This window comes from Dromiciops gliroides, chromosome 6, assembly GCF_019393635.1.
Source record: "Dromiciops gliroides isolate mDroGli1 chromosome 6, mDroGli1.pri, whole genome shotgun sequence".
In the NCBI taxonomy this organism is placed as follows: Eukaryota; Metazoa; Chordata; class Mammalia; order Microbiotheria; family Microbiotheriidae; genus Dromiciops; species Dromiciops gliroides.
In genome coordinates, this window is record NC_057866.1 from 96,836,275 (window position 1) to 96,851,247 (window position 14,973).

Here is a 14,973-nt window from a genome sequence, read left to right on the forward strand (position 1 = left end):
TCAAAGGAGCCAGAGCAGGAAATGGCAAACCATGCCAGTATCTCTGCCAAGAAACCCCAAATGGGATCACGAGAGTCGGACACGGCTGAAATGATTGAACAACAACAAAAGCAGAGAATTGGAAACAAAGTAGGTTCCCAGTGACTGGGAGGGCTGAACACATCGAGACAGATGAACTTGATGGGATAACATTGTGCTAGGAGAAGCTGACCACTCCAATGGAGAAGTCAGAGAGGCCTGTGAAGAAGGCTCATAGGACGACCTGAGTGGAATAGGGAAATAATATTGTACAATGGCTATATCTGAGGGATTGAAAAGAAAAAGAATAGAAATTTTACCAGATATAATATATGTGTATCCATGTATGTATGTATATATATACATATACTTAGCTAATATATGCATGTATACATGTATGCATATATGTATGTATAGATACGTGTGTGTATGTGTGTATGTATGTATGTGTAAAATCACGACCTAGTTGGGGCCCTGTGGCCAACTGAGAAAACGAACCTCCCTTCATTGCAGATGTGGAAGATCATGTATATGAAATAATAAAACAAACAAACAAATAAATGAATGAGCGAGTAAATAAATAAATGAATAAAGCTAGCATTTATATGGTGCTTTTAAGGTTTGCAAAGCCATTTCCAAATAAGATCTCACTTGATCTTCACAATAACCCTGGAAGGTGGCTGTTATAGTTATCTCCATTTTACAAATGAGGAAACCAAGGCAAACAAAGGTGAAGAGACTTGCCCAGGATAATACAGCTAGTTATGTACCTGGGGCTGGATTCAAATTCAGGTCTTCTTGACTCCAGGTCAGTCACTCTATCCCTTGGGACACCTAGGCTGGCCTATGGTGTTAGATGAAGTTGATGGGTTGGTTGGTTTGCCGAAATTACTTTTTATCCCTCCTTTTTGTTACAAGGGAAAGTTAGGTGGGAGGTGGAGTAGTGGTGGTGGGGAATAACTATGCTAGGTTTTCTTTAAAAGGCACCAATTTTTTAAAAGTGAAGGCCATCTTCTTGATCATCTCAGAGGGGCAGCTTGGTATGGAGGAAAGAACACCATGACTCCGCACAGGCAGACTAGGACTATGAGCCTGGGAGAATCATTTCAGGTTCTCAACCTATGAAATGTCGATATTTGGTCACCTCAAAAGGGGTGTTTGGAGAAAAGGTCTTTGTAAAAAAAAAAAAAAGCGATACGGACACAGGGAGTTATTATTGTAATATCGCCTATTACAGTAGGTGATCAATAATTTCCCAGGAGCCAATCCATCCCTTAGAATTGCACAAACAAGTCACTGTTGGGCCCACATAGGGGAAGAGACTTGCTCACACTCAAACAGCAAGGTGAAGGAAGTAAACCCCACCCCCCACCCCCCTTACCCCTCTTCCTAAATTATAAGAAGGCTTGGGACTTTAGCTATTGTGTAATCTTGAAGCAATGCTAAAATCTATTCCACCCGCCACCACTTTCTCCTCCTGGGCCCTTCAAAGCCAGAACAGGCCTTGAACAAGCTAAAATTACAGGGCAGCTTAACATAACACCATGTTCTGTTCTCATTTGGGTTGGACTTGGTTAGTTATGCTGGGATCTGTTTGGGGGGGGAGTGAGGTGGGGGTGAAGGAGCAGGGACGTACCCTCCTGTTTATTTTTGATATTAAGAACACTTCAAGGTTGTTTAAGAGGAAGGGCTCCCGGTATGGAAGGTGAGGGTCCATCACACCCCCTCTGCACCCACACCCACACACTCCACCCTGACACGCCAGTAACTACAGCTGTGGGAAGCTCAAACGCACCTTGCCAACTCTAATTACGCGGTAGGAGCTGGGAGCTTCTGACGAAAGCTTAAAATGGGGTGCAGTTAAGTTAGTTATAACTCAATTAGGGCTGTGAGCCACCACGGCTTTACAAGCACAGCAGATGGAAAGAGAAATTGTCCGGAGAGAGGCCGAGCCTGATCTGAGGCCTGAGCACTCAAAGTCCACTGCGGGAAGGCCGGTGAGGAAACTGATAAAGTGCTCTCCCCCTGGCTGGCTGAGCTCAAAGTACAGGCAGTCTGTTAGCCAGAGTTCCTGCCTGGGGATGCCTGCCTACTTCTTCCTGGTTGGGTGCGGAGGGGAGATCACACAGGCTCAGGGGTAGGGTGAGGTGGGGGGGTGCTACATGGGCTAGAATGGAATCGTGGGATCATAGGATTTTAGAGTTCATAACCATCAAAGACCCAGTACTATCATTAGCCCCATTTTACAGAGGAGGAAACTGAGGCTCAGAGATTTTGACTTGCCCCTGGTTATACAGCTGATAAATGTCTGAGGCAGGATTCAAATCCAGGTCTTCCTGACCCCCAACAGTGCTCAGTCTACTGTGCCATATAGTTTGAAGGAACATTTGCGGATGGGATAACTGAGGTCCAGAATAGGGATATACTCTGCCTGCCCGAAATAATACAGGAACAAAAGAGCAAGGATTCGCATGCTGAATTTCTGATTCTAAATCCCCTCAGGCCTGCTATTGAACTCATGAACATATTCCTTCTTATCACACCCAGGGCTACGTTTGGCTATTTCTTTATTAATTATTAAAAACACAACCACTCATTAATTCATCAATTAGCTCTGAGCTCTCATTCCAGTTAATTAAATATTATTTAATTAACTTCAAGAAACCTCTTTGGTAAACAGAAGCTCTTTTCTAATCCCAAATTTCCCCAAATTAAATAATAGTTTTTGTTATTATTATGTTCCCCTATAACCAATAGGAGAGCCAGCATTCCCCCCCCCCCATATAGGAATCTACACTTACTCTTGAGGGGCTAGAGAAGGAACCACAAAGAACTGTGAATGGAGGAGTTTAGGAAAGGGCAGCAAGGAAGGGGATGGAACCAATTGGAAGGCATGTAGTACAAACGTTTACCTGCTTTCCTATTTTACAGATGAGGAAACTGAGGTGCAGTGTGATTAAGGGCATTTTGTACGGGTCACACTGGCAGTAAGTGGCAGACCTAGGATTTAAGCACTGGTACTCTGGCTCCACATGTCTTGCCTGGGGCTTGCCACATGTAGCTAGCCTTTTCAGTTAAGCCTTAGGTTCTGAGCATTTACCGAGGGGCTATCCTTCAAGCCCTTACCAGCATCAAGCATCATTTTAGTCTGAAATAGGCTATGCTCTACTCCCCCCTCCCCATTGGTTTTTATAAAACTCAAACACAGTTTGTTATATATGTGTGTGTATGTATATGTAAAATTAGTTTTAAAAATTTGTTTATTCACTTAAGTATAGGCTTTATTTGGGGGCAGAACACACATGACCCAACGCAGTAATTCCTTTTTTTTTTTTTTGGCAGGGCAATGAGGGTTAAGTGACTTGCCCAGGGTCATACAGCTAGTAAGTGTCAAGTGTCCGAGGCTGCATTTGAACTCAGGTCCTGCTGAATCCAGAGCTGGTGCTTTATCCACTGCGCCACCTAGCTGCCCCTGTAGTAATTCATTTTTGATAAAGGAAACTTATTTTGAAGGAAACAAAAAACTAAAAAAAAAATCTCCATCGATAAACTGATCTTGCTTAAAACCTTTTAAATCTATCAACTCAGCAGCCTCAGCTCTAGAGGAAATGGCCAGGAAAAAAAGCTAAAAAACTGACATTACTCTTTTTTTTGTTTGTTTTTTTTTTAATTTAGTGAGGCAATTGGGGTTAAGTGACTTGCCCAGGGTCACACAGCTAGTAAGTGTTTGAGGCCAGATTTGAACTCAGGTACTCCTGATTCCAGGGCCGGTGCTTTATCCACTGCACCACCTAGCTGCCCCGACGTTACTCTTTAGCATGAGCTACATTTAGTGCCAAGTTGGAGGAATTCTAAAAAAGGACAGAGATATTTGGGAATTTCCCAATGATATCCCACTAAAAATTCTAACATCTTTCTATCACCTGAATAGCAAGTAGAGAGATTTTTTGGTAAGGTAGGAAAATACCCAACATCTCCTGAACATATATATCCCAATATATCCTAGGTTCAAAATTCAATGATTATTTATTAAACAATCAAGCACCTATTATCCATGTGTGCATATACACATGTATATATATATGTACCATGTGTGCATATACACATATATACATACATGTGTGTATATTACATATGTATAAGCACCTAATATATACTATTCACGAATTCTGGTACTTGGAGGTGAGTATGCAAAAGATGAAAAATTATACAATTTCTGTCCTGAAAGAGGTTACAGTCTAATGAGTGGGTGGGGATTTTAATGTACAGAAAGGAATGTCTTCGCCCCTCCCTCCCTCCCCGCTCCTGCTTGGTGGAAGGGCTCCTAGCAGAATCATACTAAATGTTTGTTGAATGAATGCATACATTCATGAATAGGAAGAACAAATAGAAGGGAGAATGTGATAGGAGTAGAAGACACAGATTCAGACAAAGTGCTTCAAGAAAACTTGAGAAGGGAGAGGCAATGGGGTGGTGGTTATCAATTACTGATCAGGTAATTTTCCTATCAATTAACAGCTGGTGTGTGTTAGAAATATTAGCTGCTGCTTACAAAAGCACAAATTGGGACTTGTTCAACCAAGACCAAAGAGAGGCCTTTTCATGATGTCAAGTTCATTAATAAACTCCAATCTCGACCTTGGAAAAGATGAGCCGATTACAATAAGGTTAGGAAGGACTGGGGCATGCCCCACCAGACAGCAATGTTCAGGGTAATTTATGTCCCCGTGAAAAGGGCCAGACTCAATATTTATACGTTTTTATTAGCTTCTTTTCTCTACTAACTATTAGGACCCATCTTATTATAGGAACAGTATTACTAATCTATCAACTCATTCTCCAGATTTAGCTCTGATTGGAGAAAGTCTCTCTCTCTCTCTCTCTCTCTCTCTCTCTCTCTCTCTCTCTCTCTCTCTCTCACACACACACACACACACACACACACACACACACACACACACACACACACACACACACACACCCCTGAGAGTAAGCATGGAAGGGCCCCTATGACCCAGGCTACACCTTTCCCTGCCTTAGTAGACCGTTTAGAAATTCCTCTGCCATAACCTCTCCAATGCCCCCCACCAAAAAAGCCTGGTAGCCCCTTTTTGGTGAGCCTTGCTTTGATAGTGATTAGCTAAACTGCTCCCCAAACCAGTCTTTGAAGGGTTGGTAGACCTGTTGGGAGAATACAGCTGGCATGAGCCACCAGAGCCAGGGACACCTCCATGCCTCTATAAGGCACAGGCAACATTGAAGACATGTATGTATGTACACATAGACACCTAGGCTTTTATGGCAAGATAATGATACTCTCCAACCCCTTCATTTTACAGATGAGAAAAACTGAAGCCCAGAGAGGGTCACCCAAGCCAGTATCACTATTCTACACCAGAGCTTCTTAAACTTTTTCCATTCCTGACCTCTTTTAGCCCGAGAAATTTTTATACGACTCTGAGTATATAGGTATATAAAATACGTATACATAAAGTTTTACTGTTGCCAACTTTTTCATGACCCCCCCACATTCTGTTACATGGCCCCATATGGGGTCACAACCCCCGTGAGGGTCTATACTACCTTTTTAAAATTAATTAATTAATTAATGTTGGCATTGCATCTATACATCTCTCTCTCTCTCTCTCTCTCTCTCTCTCTCTCTCTATATATATATATACTATACATGTATGAAAAGAAATTAAGAAATGCATTTTATTCTTCAGTTGTAGGACGTGGGTTGGGGGAGGAAAAGGGGTGGGTGGGGAGAGCAGACAGAACACCAAGGCCGATGAAGATCTATGAAGCCCAACTAGGTTATGTGATACCTATTCAATTATCCTGCCACAGATTCCGTTATCTTCAGAAGGTCTGGGGCGAAGAAGAAGAAAGGGGAACAAATTTGTCTTCGGACATCTGATACCAAGAACAAAACTGGCTCAGCCCTGGAATTATACAGCAATTGTCTTGTTCCTTCTCCCCTACCCCCCTTAAACTCATAGGAGCCAAGCATCAGTCAAATATTAATGGTAACTCAAAACGAGACCCACACGTGCCTTTGCCCGGGGATGGGGGGGTGGGGTGGGGTGGAGACGATGATGGCCCCAGAGTCACTGAGAAGGGGTGGTTTTGGCTTAGCTGAGGAGCCTGTAATTCCATCTTTGCAAACTTATTTCCTCTTAGCCCTGAAAATAGATTCATACTCATTTCCCCTCCCCCTCCAATGCCCAGCTGAACCTTTAAGAAGGGAAGACCCCATAGCTCAGAGAGTGTTGGGGCAGGGGGAGGAGAGAAGGTAGGATTGAAATCCTGATGGGAAAGGGGGGGGCAGGGGAGGTGGGGGAGTGACTTTTACATATCCCATATTGCCCATAAAGTGGCTTAAAAAATGGTTCCAAATCCCTCCGGCCAAAAAAAAAAAAAAAGGAATCAAGTGAGATGCTCATGTGCTGATTTCCTTCCCTCTCCTCGGCTCACTTGACATTCACCAATCGTAGGGAGTAATATCTTTATTTGAATACTAATGCAAATTGGAGGGAGGGGGTCCTCTTTTCCGATATTGATGTCTATTCTGTTGGAGCTGAATGGAGTGACCGTCTGCTCAGGCCACTAAAAGAGTTCACTGACCTCCCCTAATGTGCCCTGTCATGGCTGCTGGCTGACATACACATTCAATTCTGTCTTGCCTACTTTCATTCATAAAAAAAAGGGGGGAAAAAAGGAAAAGAAAAAAAATATATAACGACATTGTTTCCCCCTGGCTGCAGCAGTCCGGGAGAAAGGGAGCAAGGGGGGAACGTGAGCGCGGATGAGGGCTTCCAGTGTTTTCAGATTGCAGTCCCATTCAGGGTCAGCCTAACCATCTGCCTGCCTCCTTCCTACCAACAGCCCCACACCTCCCTGCGGAGATGTTAGGCCCCCAGCCCTCCACCTTCACTAATAGCGAGCATTCATATGAGCAAACATGCACATACCTCCAAAAGAGCCCCCTTCAATGCCCGTTTTATGTTAGCTGAGCACAGGCATAAAGCGGTGGTTGTTACAGCCGCCGGGCCCGTGTGGAGAATTAGATCACTAGGGAAAAATCCTTCCAGGCCCCTTTATGGAAAAATAAGGCCTTCCACTGTAATGGGAAACGCCGGTGTACAACCACCTTCAGTAATGAGCTCGGGTCCCATGGCCCAGTGGATTCAGAGAAAGAACTGGCTGCTGTTTTTCTTCCAAGTCATTCAATTTAAAGATTGGGAAGGAGGATGTTGTGTGTGTGTGTCTGTGTGGGTGTTGTTTATGTTCTTTTTGTCCTTTCTCTTTTCCAGGGAAGTTTCCTCCCATATTCTGCCTCGTGGGCTAAGCAAGCCCCAGGGTAGTTCAGGGAATCCATAGTTATCTGGAAGGGACCCCAGAGAGACCCCTTAGGCCAATGCTGACATTGGACAAGAGGAGGAAGCTGAGGATCAGGGAGGGGAAGGGACTCACTCATGCTTTAAGGAGCCAGGTTTCAAACTGAGGCACCAACTACAAATCCGGAGCAATTTATCCAAAGGAGTTGGTGATATAACCCACTACCTGTGTGACTTTAGGTGAGTACCTTTCTGATCTGCTCCTCAGTTTTCCCCTCTGTCAAAGGAGAGCTTCTAAAGCCTTAATGACTTCCCACAGACACTTATTCTCCCCCTCCCTCCTGCCTTTCCTGGGTCTACTTTCATAGAAACTAATTTACCACCCGCCTCTTCCATTTTCTAAGAACCAAATAAGGCCCAAAGAGGGCAAAGGCGCTCACTAAAAGTAGCTGGCTTGGAATTTGAACCCAGGTCCCTTAACTCAAAAAACAGTGTTTTTGTTTTTGTTGCTTTTTCCACTCCTCAAACTTGTCTCCTTCGGTAATTATGAGGGTGGGGATGGGAAAATAGCTTACTAGCCATCCATTCCCCACCCCCAAAATCTGGCCCAAAGAGGCTGATTATATTCATTGAAATTTGGTGGTTTTGCAACACTTAGGTATTACAGTAGAAGCTACAGGGGGCGGGAGTATGGTGAGTTCGGGGTGAGGCTGTTCTCCCCGGTGGGTACAGAACACCCCCTCCCCGGCTGCCTGCAGGATGGAACATTCCCTCTCACACTCGGAACACTGTCTCCCAGGCCAGGGACAGAGCTCCCTTTCCAGAAAGGGATCCCAACCCGTCCTGGGTTACAGAGGCAGAGGACTCAGGCTCCTATGTGAGCCAGCCAGCAGTGGGACTGTGGGAAAATCACTTCACCCCCTTGGTCCCCCGCACCCCGTATAAAATGAGGGGTGTGGACCGTAGGCCAAGGTATCTTCCAGCTCTAGATTCAAAGTGACTCCTCACTTTTCTACCCCTTTAAGCAGCAGCATTTTTTTTTTTTTTGCCACGTGGTGATAATTTCCTTCGGTAAGACCCTGGGGGCCAGCCCCGAAGGAAAGAGCGCAAACCAACACGAGGAAACTCCAGGGCAAGCTCAGAACAGGAATCCCTCCAGTTCTCCGCCTGGCTCTTAAACACCAGAGTCATCTGCATTAATGAATTTTTCTGGGGCTGCTGAAGGCAGCCTTATAAATCAGTGCATCTGGCTGCTGTAAGTTGGGAGCTCTTGGTCCAATCACTTATGCTAATACTCTGGTGTCACCCTGATGACAAAACCCAACACCACCTCCACCCTACCCCACCCCAGGGGTAATATATAGCTTTAACCCAAAGGGGCATCAACAGGGCAGGGAGGCGGCTGGAAATTTCTACTATATCCATCCATAAAGCCACGCTAGAGAGGCTGCTATAGATCTTGTTTTAGATTCAGAAATAAACCTGGGCACCTGGGACTGTCTAAGCCATATATATGTCCCAAAAGTCAAAGCTGCACTCTTGGGGCACCCAGTATCTATACTCACATATCTGTTTTAAGTTATTAAAGCATAAAACCGCACTGACTTTTGGGGCACCCAGTATCCATACTCACCCATTTGTTTAAAGCCATTAAAGCTGAAAATTGCACTAAGCCTTTTGGGACACCCAGTATCTGGCTATAATCTATACATATGTGTTGGTCTGGGGAGGAGACCCCTGAAGATGATTCCAGTGAATGGGTGAGATGAGTTCCACGAGAAGTTGAAACTTGAAAATAAACCCTATGAAATGCTAGAGCTGTCTGGCCTAAGATGACTTCTATGAGATACCTCCTCGCCTATTTCTAAATGACTGATTTCCAAAGGAGAGTCCAAGGGCTACCAGGATTCAGAGCTAGAAGAGGCCTTAAAGATCATGCATTTTAGTCCAACCCACTTATTATCCAGGTGAGGAAACTGAGGCGCAGAGAGAGTCACCTGACCAAGGGTAGCTGGTGGCAAGAGCTGAGAATCAGACCCATCTTCTGTGGCTTTAAATCCTGCTGCCTACTAGATTAAGGAAATTATTTGGGGTTCAAAGGACTGAGGAGAAAAAAAAGCCCGCTTATGATTCCTTGCCTGGCCTTTCCCTTAAGCCAAAACAGGCTGAGAACTCCAAATTGGGGGGAAGGGGAGGGGGTAAAGAACGTAAGCCCTGTCCCTCTGGTCAGCCACCACATTGACTCCTCTCTCCCTTCTGACAAACATTCCTTCCCCCAACCTGAGCCCCCCCAACCCTTTGTGAACAATAGAAACTTTCTATGTGGAACACGGGAACTCTTAAAACATTAATGGTGGAAACTGCAATAATAAAAGTTATAATGGCAATAGACTCGCTTCTATTGCCAGGACATGGAGCCTCAGAAAAACAAACAGAATACATACAGGTAGCTAGCAAGCAGCTCCCCCGAGCAGCAGGGACAGAGCTTTCAGATGTACTTTCAAAAATGCATCTTTGTTACTACATGGCTTCTGATGTTACTGGTTCTATTACCTCTGGGTTGCTAGTTACTCAACGGCTGTAAACACAAATTCCCTCTCCTGGCTTTCAGTGGTCAACGGGAAGGACTCAGTGTGAGTGTCTTGAATGAAACTTGTCAACAGAATTCCTCCCTGGGACCTCTTTCAGAAGAAGGCTTTCCAACGAACAGATTTTGTGCTTCTCTTTCTAGAAGTCCAGGCTAGGTTGGGATAAGTCCCATCACAAAGGGATTTCAACTAGCAAGAACTGATAAATCTCAGAATCTCAGATTTGGAAGGGACCCCCAGGGGTCACCTAGTCCAATCCTTCCTATAATATCCCCAAGTGGTCTTTCAGCCTCTGTCTGAAGACCACCAGTGACAGGAATCTCACTACTTATGAAAATAGCAGATTCCTCTTCTGGACGATTCTGATATAGGGGATTGAATCCAAACCTGCCTCCCTTGCAGATCTCTACCCACCTTTTCCCAGTTCTGCCTTCTGTGGTCACCCGGGACTAGTCCCTCCAATACCTTTAAGACAGTTGACCGTGCCCTTGCTACCTAGTCTTAGGCAGACTCCACACACATCATTTTCAGCCTCATTTTCCTACAGAAGGCAGCAATTACATTAGAGCCGCCTGGGGCACTAAATCAGCCGGAGCAATCACTCGGACACCCAAGTCATAAAAAGAGCCTAGGGTCCATCAGGCCAAAGACAAGCGGCAGAGAGAGGGAGGGCGGAGGCTAACTAAGCCAGATCCGGACGGTCTGCAGAGTGCTTCGGGTTCGAGAGTTCAAGAGCTCGAATTCCCACAGTTTAAGAAACTCGCTAGCGGGGTCTTGTGATCCTCTCAAACCTCCTCCGGAGCATCTCCGCACTACGGCCATGCATCGAGGCCACCCCCAAGCACAGGCTTGCTGGGGTGGGGGTTGGCTGTTTGTAAATGTTTACTCTCTCTGTCTCTCCCTCTCCTACCAGCCTCGGCCAACAGGCTAGGTTATCAATTAACCTGACAAAAGGAGGCCATGGGGGGGGGGAGGGACTGGGCTTGGCATTTCAGCGTCGTGTTGCACTGGACCAGGGGAAGAAGGGAGAGAGAAAGAAAAGGATTTCGTTCCTCCCTGAGTGGGGGTAGAGGAGAGAAAAGAATGTTACGTATGGAAACTCCGTAGCTGGCTCGGGGGTTGCGCCCTGAGCGCACTGCACCTGCGGAGTACGACTGGACCGGAGCGTGCAGAACATCTCGGGGGGAGGGGTGGGGGGGGGAATGAGGGAGGGGAGGTGGACAGCAATTGTCCCTGGGGGAGGAGGAGGTTTCACACTGTTCAAAATCTCCCAATCTGAACTGGCCTGAGATAAGGAAGGGGGCTGGAAATTTCGGCTCACTGACATAGACCCTGCCTCGCCACATTCCCCACAGTCTCCCTCCTCCCAATCCCAGCTCCCTCCTTACCTGTGGCTCTCCTGGCAGGGCGAGGCTCCAGGTGAGAGATGACCAGCCCCGGACCCGGGCCGGTACCGGCACCGGCACCATTCACGACCACAGCCAAGGAGAAGACCAAGACGCAGCCCGCGGTCACCATTCCTCCGAGTAGGCTCCGGGAGGGCCCGGGAAGCCGCCCGCTTGCAGGCCGGCCAGCCTCAGGCATCCTCCGGCAGCATGCTGGGCTTCGCCTCTCCCCGGAGTTCCCGGCTCCTTCGACCTGCGGCTGGGACCGCTCCGCGGCGCCGCCCGGCTGAGTTCCCCGGGAGGAAGGAGACCACGGGGCTCTGCGCTCTGCTGCTGCTAGGGTTTCACCGGCTTCGGCCAGGCCGGGTCGTGCGTGTCCCCCGGGGGCTGGAAGCCGCGGCTGCTCCCGAGCCCTCGGCTCCGCTCCGTTCTGCAGGGGAGGAAAGGTTCGCTAGCTGCAAAAATCGCACCCGTTTCCCAGAGAGGGAAAAGATGCAGTGGGCTTGGTGGCTCAGGGCTAAAAGGAGGGAAAAGAGCGTATGGGGGGGTGGGTGGGGGCTTTTTCAAAACTAGTCAGTCAGCTACGATTCCTTTACGCTGCTTCCAACTGTCAATCCTGATCCCCGCGTCTTTAGCAAAGGGGAAGAAAGTTGCAAGCCAGAGCCTCCTAGAAACCGCCACAGGCAACCCCCCTCCAGCTCAGGAATGTCCCTTTCCTTTGGGGAGGGGAAGAAGCGAGCCTCCGGGCTGTGGCTGCGGCCCGGGAGAAGGGGAGGGGGGAGTGAACCCTAGCCTCCCCGGGAGGCACGTTGGCAGCGCGCTGCGGGCGCGGAGTCCCGGGCCCTGGGCGCGCTAACGCCCGGCGCCCTCCCGGCGCCACCGCCTCCCCAAACCGCTGCTGGCCTCAGAGCCTCTCCCTCTCACGGCGCGCTCTCTCTCTCTCTCTCTCTCATATATGCTTTTTTGAAGCATCCCCTTCCCTCCACCGAAGCCTGAGACAGGCAGGCTGCACGCTCGTTATAAGTTGCCGGATCCCTCCAAATGCAAGAGATCTCTTACGTCGTAGGATTTCCAAATCCTCTCCTCCCCCCCCCCTTGCTCCATGCCACCCCATCCTGGGAAGGAAGCCCAGGAAGGGTATGAGAGAAAACCAGTAAAACGCTCCAGTTTAGCAGAGTAGCCCCAAACGGCTCCCCAGACAGAGAAGGAAACTTGGGAAGAAAGTCCACGGGCGGAGGGGGGAGTCTCGCGGCTCAGTCTCCGTCTCCCCCCACCTCGCGCTTGCCTCTCAGCAGCCCGCCCGGAGAGAATGCCCTTACCTCTCAGGGCCCCGCTCCGACGGCGGCGGCTCCCCTGCCCAGGATTCCCGGGCGCACAGCTCCTCCTCCTCCTCCGGAGCAAGGGACCGAGCGGCGCCAGCTGCCGCCGCCGTCACCGCACACAGTGCGCCCGGGCCAGCTCTCCAGCGCAGCCCCTGCAACAGCGGCGGCGGCTCCAACCACTTAGCAGCGCGCCGGCCGCGCCCGCCCCGCCTCCGCCCCCGGCCCGCCCCCTAACCCCCCGCCCCCTCAGCCCGCTCCTCCCCACCCCCCTCTCCTCCTCCTCCTTTCCCCCCCTCTCCTCCTCCTCCTCCCTCACGTCTTCCCAGTCTTCCTTCTACGCGCTCCGCTCTAAGAGCCACCGGCGCGCAAAGAGCCGGAGGCGGGAGACCGAGGGAGCAGAGAGAAGTGAGAGATAGAGGGAAAGCCAGGGCTTGCAGGAGGGGGTTATCTAGTTCCGCCCGCCCCCTCCCATCCCCTCCCTTCTCCTCCCCATTCCCAAGGGGGGGGGCGTGTGGGGAGGCCCGCCCAGAATTGAGGGAGACGCCCAATTCTCTGCCAGGCTTCCTTCTGCTTAAAGGGATTAAGGCAGAGGAAGGGGACCGGGGGTCCAGCGGGAGGGGGGATTGCAATAATTAAGAGGGTGCACCCGCCTCCGAGGGCGTGAGAGTGAGCCGGAGTTCAGACCAGCCCCTTGTCTTAGGCTAGATAATAGAGAGATTCCCGTCCAAATCCCCCCCCCCCCATCCTTTCGCCCCGGGAAATTCTTCCACAATTTAAAACTCCTAGGTCTTTGAGCAGCGCCAACCCAAGCACTGCTGACTGTAAGCTCTTTTTTTGGAGGGGGAGAAGGGAGAGTTGAGACCCTTATAAGAGGGTGAACTCCCTTCCCCCCCCCCCCGCCCCGGGCCCCTGGATGGCTCGGAAGGGGAGGCATTCATTCTCTCCCTCAGTAGGGTCTGGGGCGGGGGGCGGGGTGGGGGGAGCATTGTGCAGGCACGTTGTGGGCTGGGGCCGGAGTGGGGGGTGGGGGTGGGGGGAGAGAAGTAACAGGATGGTAGAGAAAAAGAAAACCGGAGTTGGAGTCCCAATACCCAGGTGGAATCCTACATATTTATGTCACTGCCTGTGGGGTTGTAGACAAGACACTTAACCTCTCCGGGCCTCGGTTTCCTTATCTGTAAAATGAGGAAGTTGGACTAGGTTCAGGTCGGCTCTAAATAAAAGGAGGGGTGGGGGTAGGAATGGACAGAAACATCTCCGGTCTCTATTAAATCAAGGACTTCGTGGGAAAGGGATAGGAGGAGGAGAAAACTTCATGGTCTCCCAAAGCCCTGTGTTCCCAAAGAATGCCCCCATGCTAGATTCGGACATCATTGAATCTAGTCCTTCACTTAACAGATGAGGGAAAGGAGACCTAGAGACCTATGGGAGGCCTATCGCCCTCTAAGGGCAGTGTCGCGGCCCGATGCTCTGTTCCCTGGCTGTGTACGGTGAGGTCTCAAAACTCTTTCATTAGACTTTGAGCTCTTCAGAGGAGGGAACAACTGGCAAGTCCCTTACACATCATCTCCTTACAGTTATCATTGCTTTTAGAACTGCAGGAGAACCTCAGCCCCCTGACAGCCTGGTTAGGGAGAAAAAAAAAAGAGGGGGGAGGGGTAGGCTGGGGTAAATCCTTTGGAATGGAGACCTGCCCAGGGGAAGAACTAAAGGAACTCAATGGGAGAGATGGTTTGGGCCAGAGAAGTCAGGGGGGACTGCATGGAAGAGGTGGGTCCGCTTTTATTAAGTGCTCACTCTGAAGTACTCAGTGCAAGCCCTGGAGATACCATACCAATACAAGAAAATAAGAATTTCTGTTGGAGGAGCCGATCACCTGAGGAGATTACATTCAATAAGGGGCAAGGTGGTGGACAGGGAGGGGTGGGTTTAGATCTGGGAAGTCCCGGGGATGGCGAGTGGAGTCGGGGCAGTCGATTGTCATGCTCTTCCCTCCAGTGCTAATGTTGCTTTGATGACTGTTCTTAGAGAATGATGGGAGGGGGCAGCTAGGTGGTGCAGTGGATAAAGCCCTGGCCCTGCAGTCAGGAGGACCTGAGTTCAAATCCAGCCTCAGACACTTGACACTTAGCTGTGTTACCCTGGGCAAGTCATTGCCCCACCAAAAAAGAAAGAAAGAAAAATAGAGAATGATGGGGAAGGAGAGGGAGAATGCAGCAAAATGCCCCCTAACTCCCCCAGATATGGTGAACTCTTACTAACAAGGAGCTCAGGGCTGGAGGCAGGAGCTAGACCAGGAAGAATAGGTACGCTCTGGAAC

At 49.1% G+C, this 14,973-nt stretch overlaps 1 protein-coding gene across 7 annotated transcripts in view; it reads right to left on the reverse strand.

Moving 5' to 3' along the window:
* The window catches only part of FGFR3 (fibroblast growth factor receptor 3), a 92,733-nt gene extending 79,908 nt beyond the window's left edge, over window positions 1–12,825 (reverse strand). For 4 of the 7 annotated variants that reach the window (XM_043970751.1, XM_043970750.1, XM_043970747.1 and 1 more), the window contains exons 1-2: window positions 12,651–12,824; window positions 11,335–11,761 (exon numbers count right to left, since the gene is read on the reverse strand). In XM_043970751.1, the coding sequence (XP_043826686.1) occupies window positions 11,335–11,530 (196 nt within the window). In that variant the 5' untranslated portion in view covers window positions 11,531–11,761; window positions 12,651–12,824. Of the gene's footprint in view, window positions 1–11,334; window positions 11,762–12,650 lie in introns of all 7 variants that reach the window. The other 3 variants (XM_043970752.1, XM_043970748.1, XM_043970753.1) reach the window with 2 other exon arrangements.
* Between the last annotated feature and the right edge of the window lie 2,148 nt (window positions 12,826–14,973).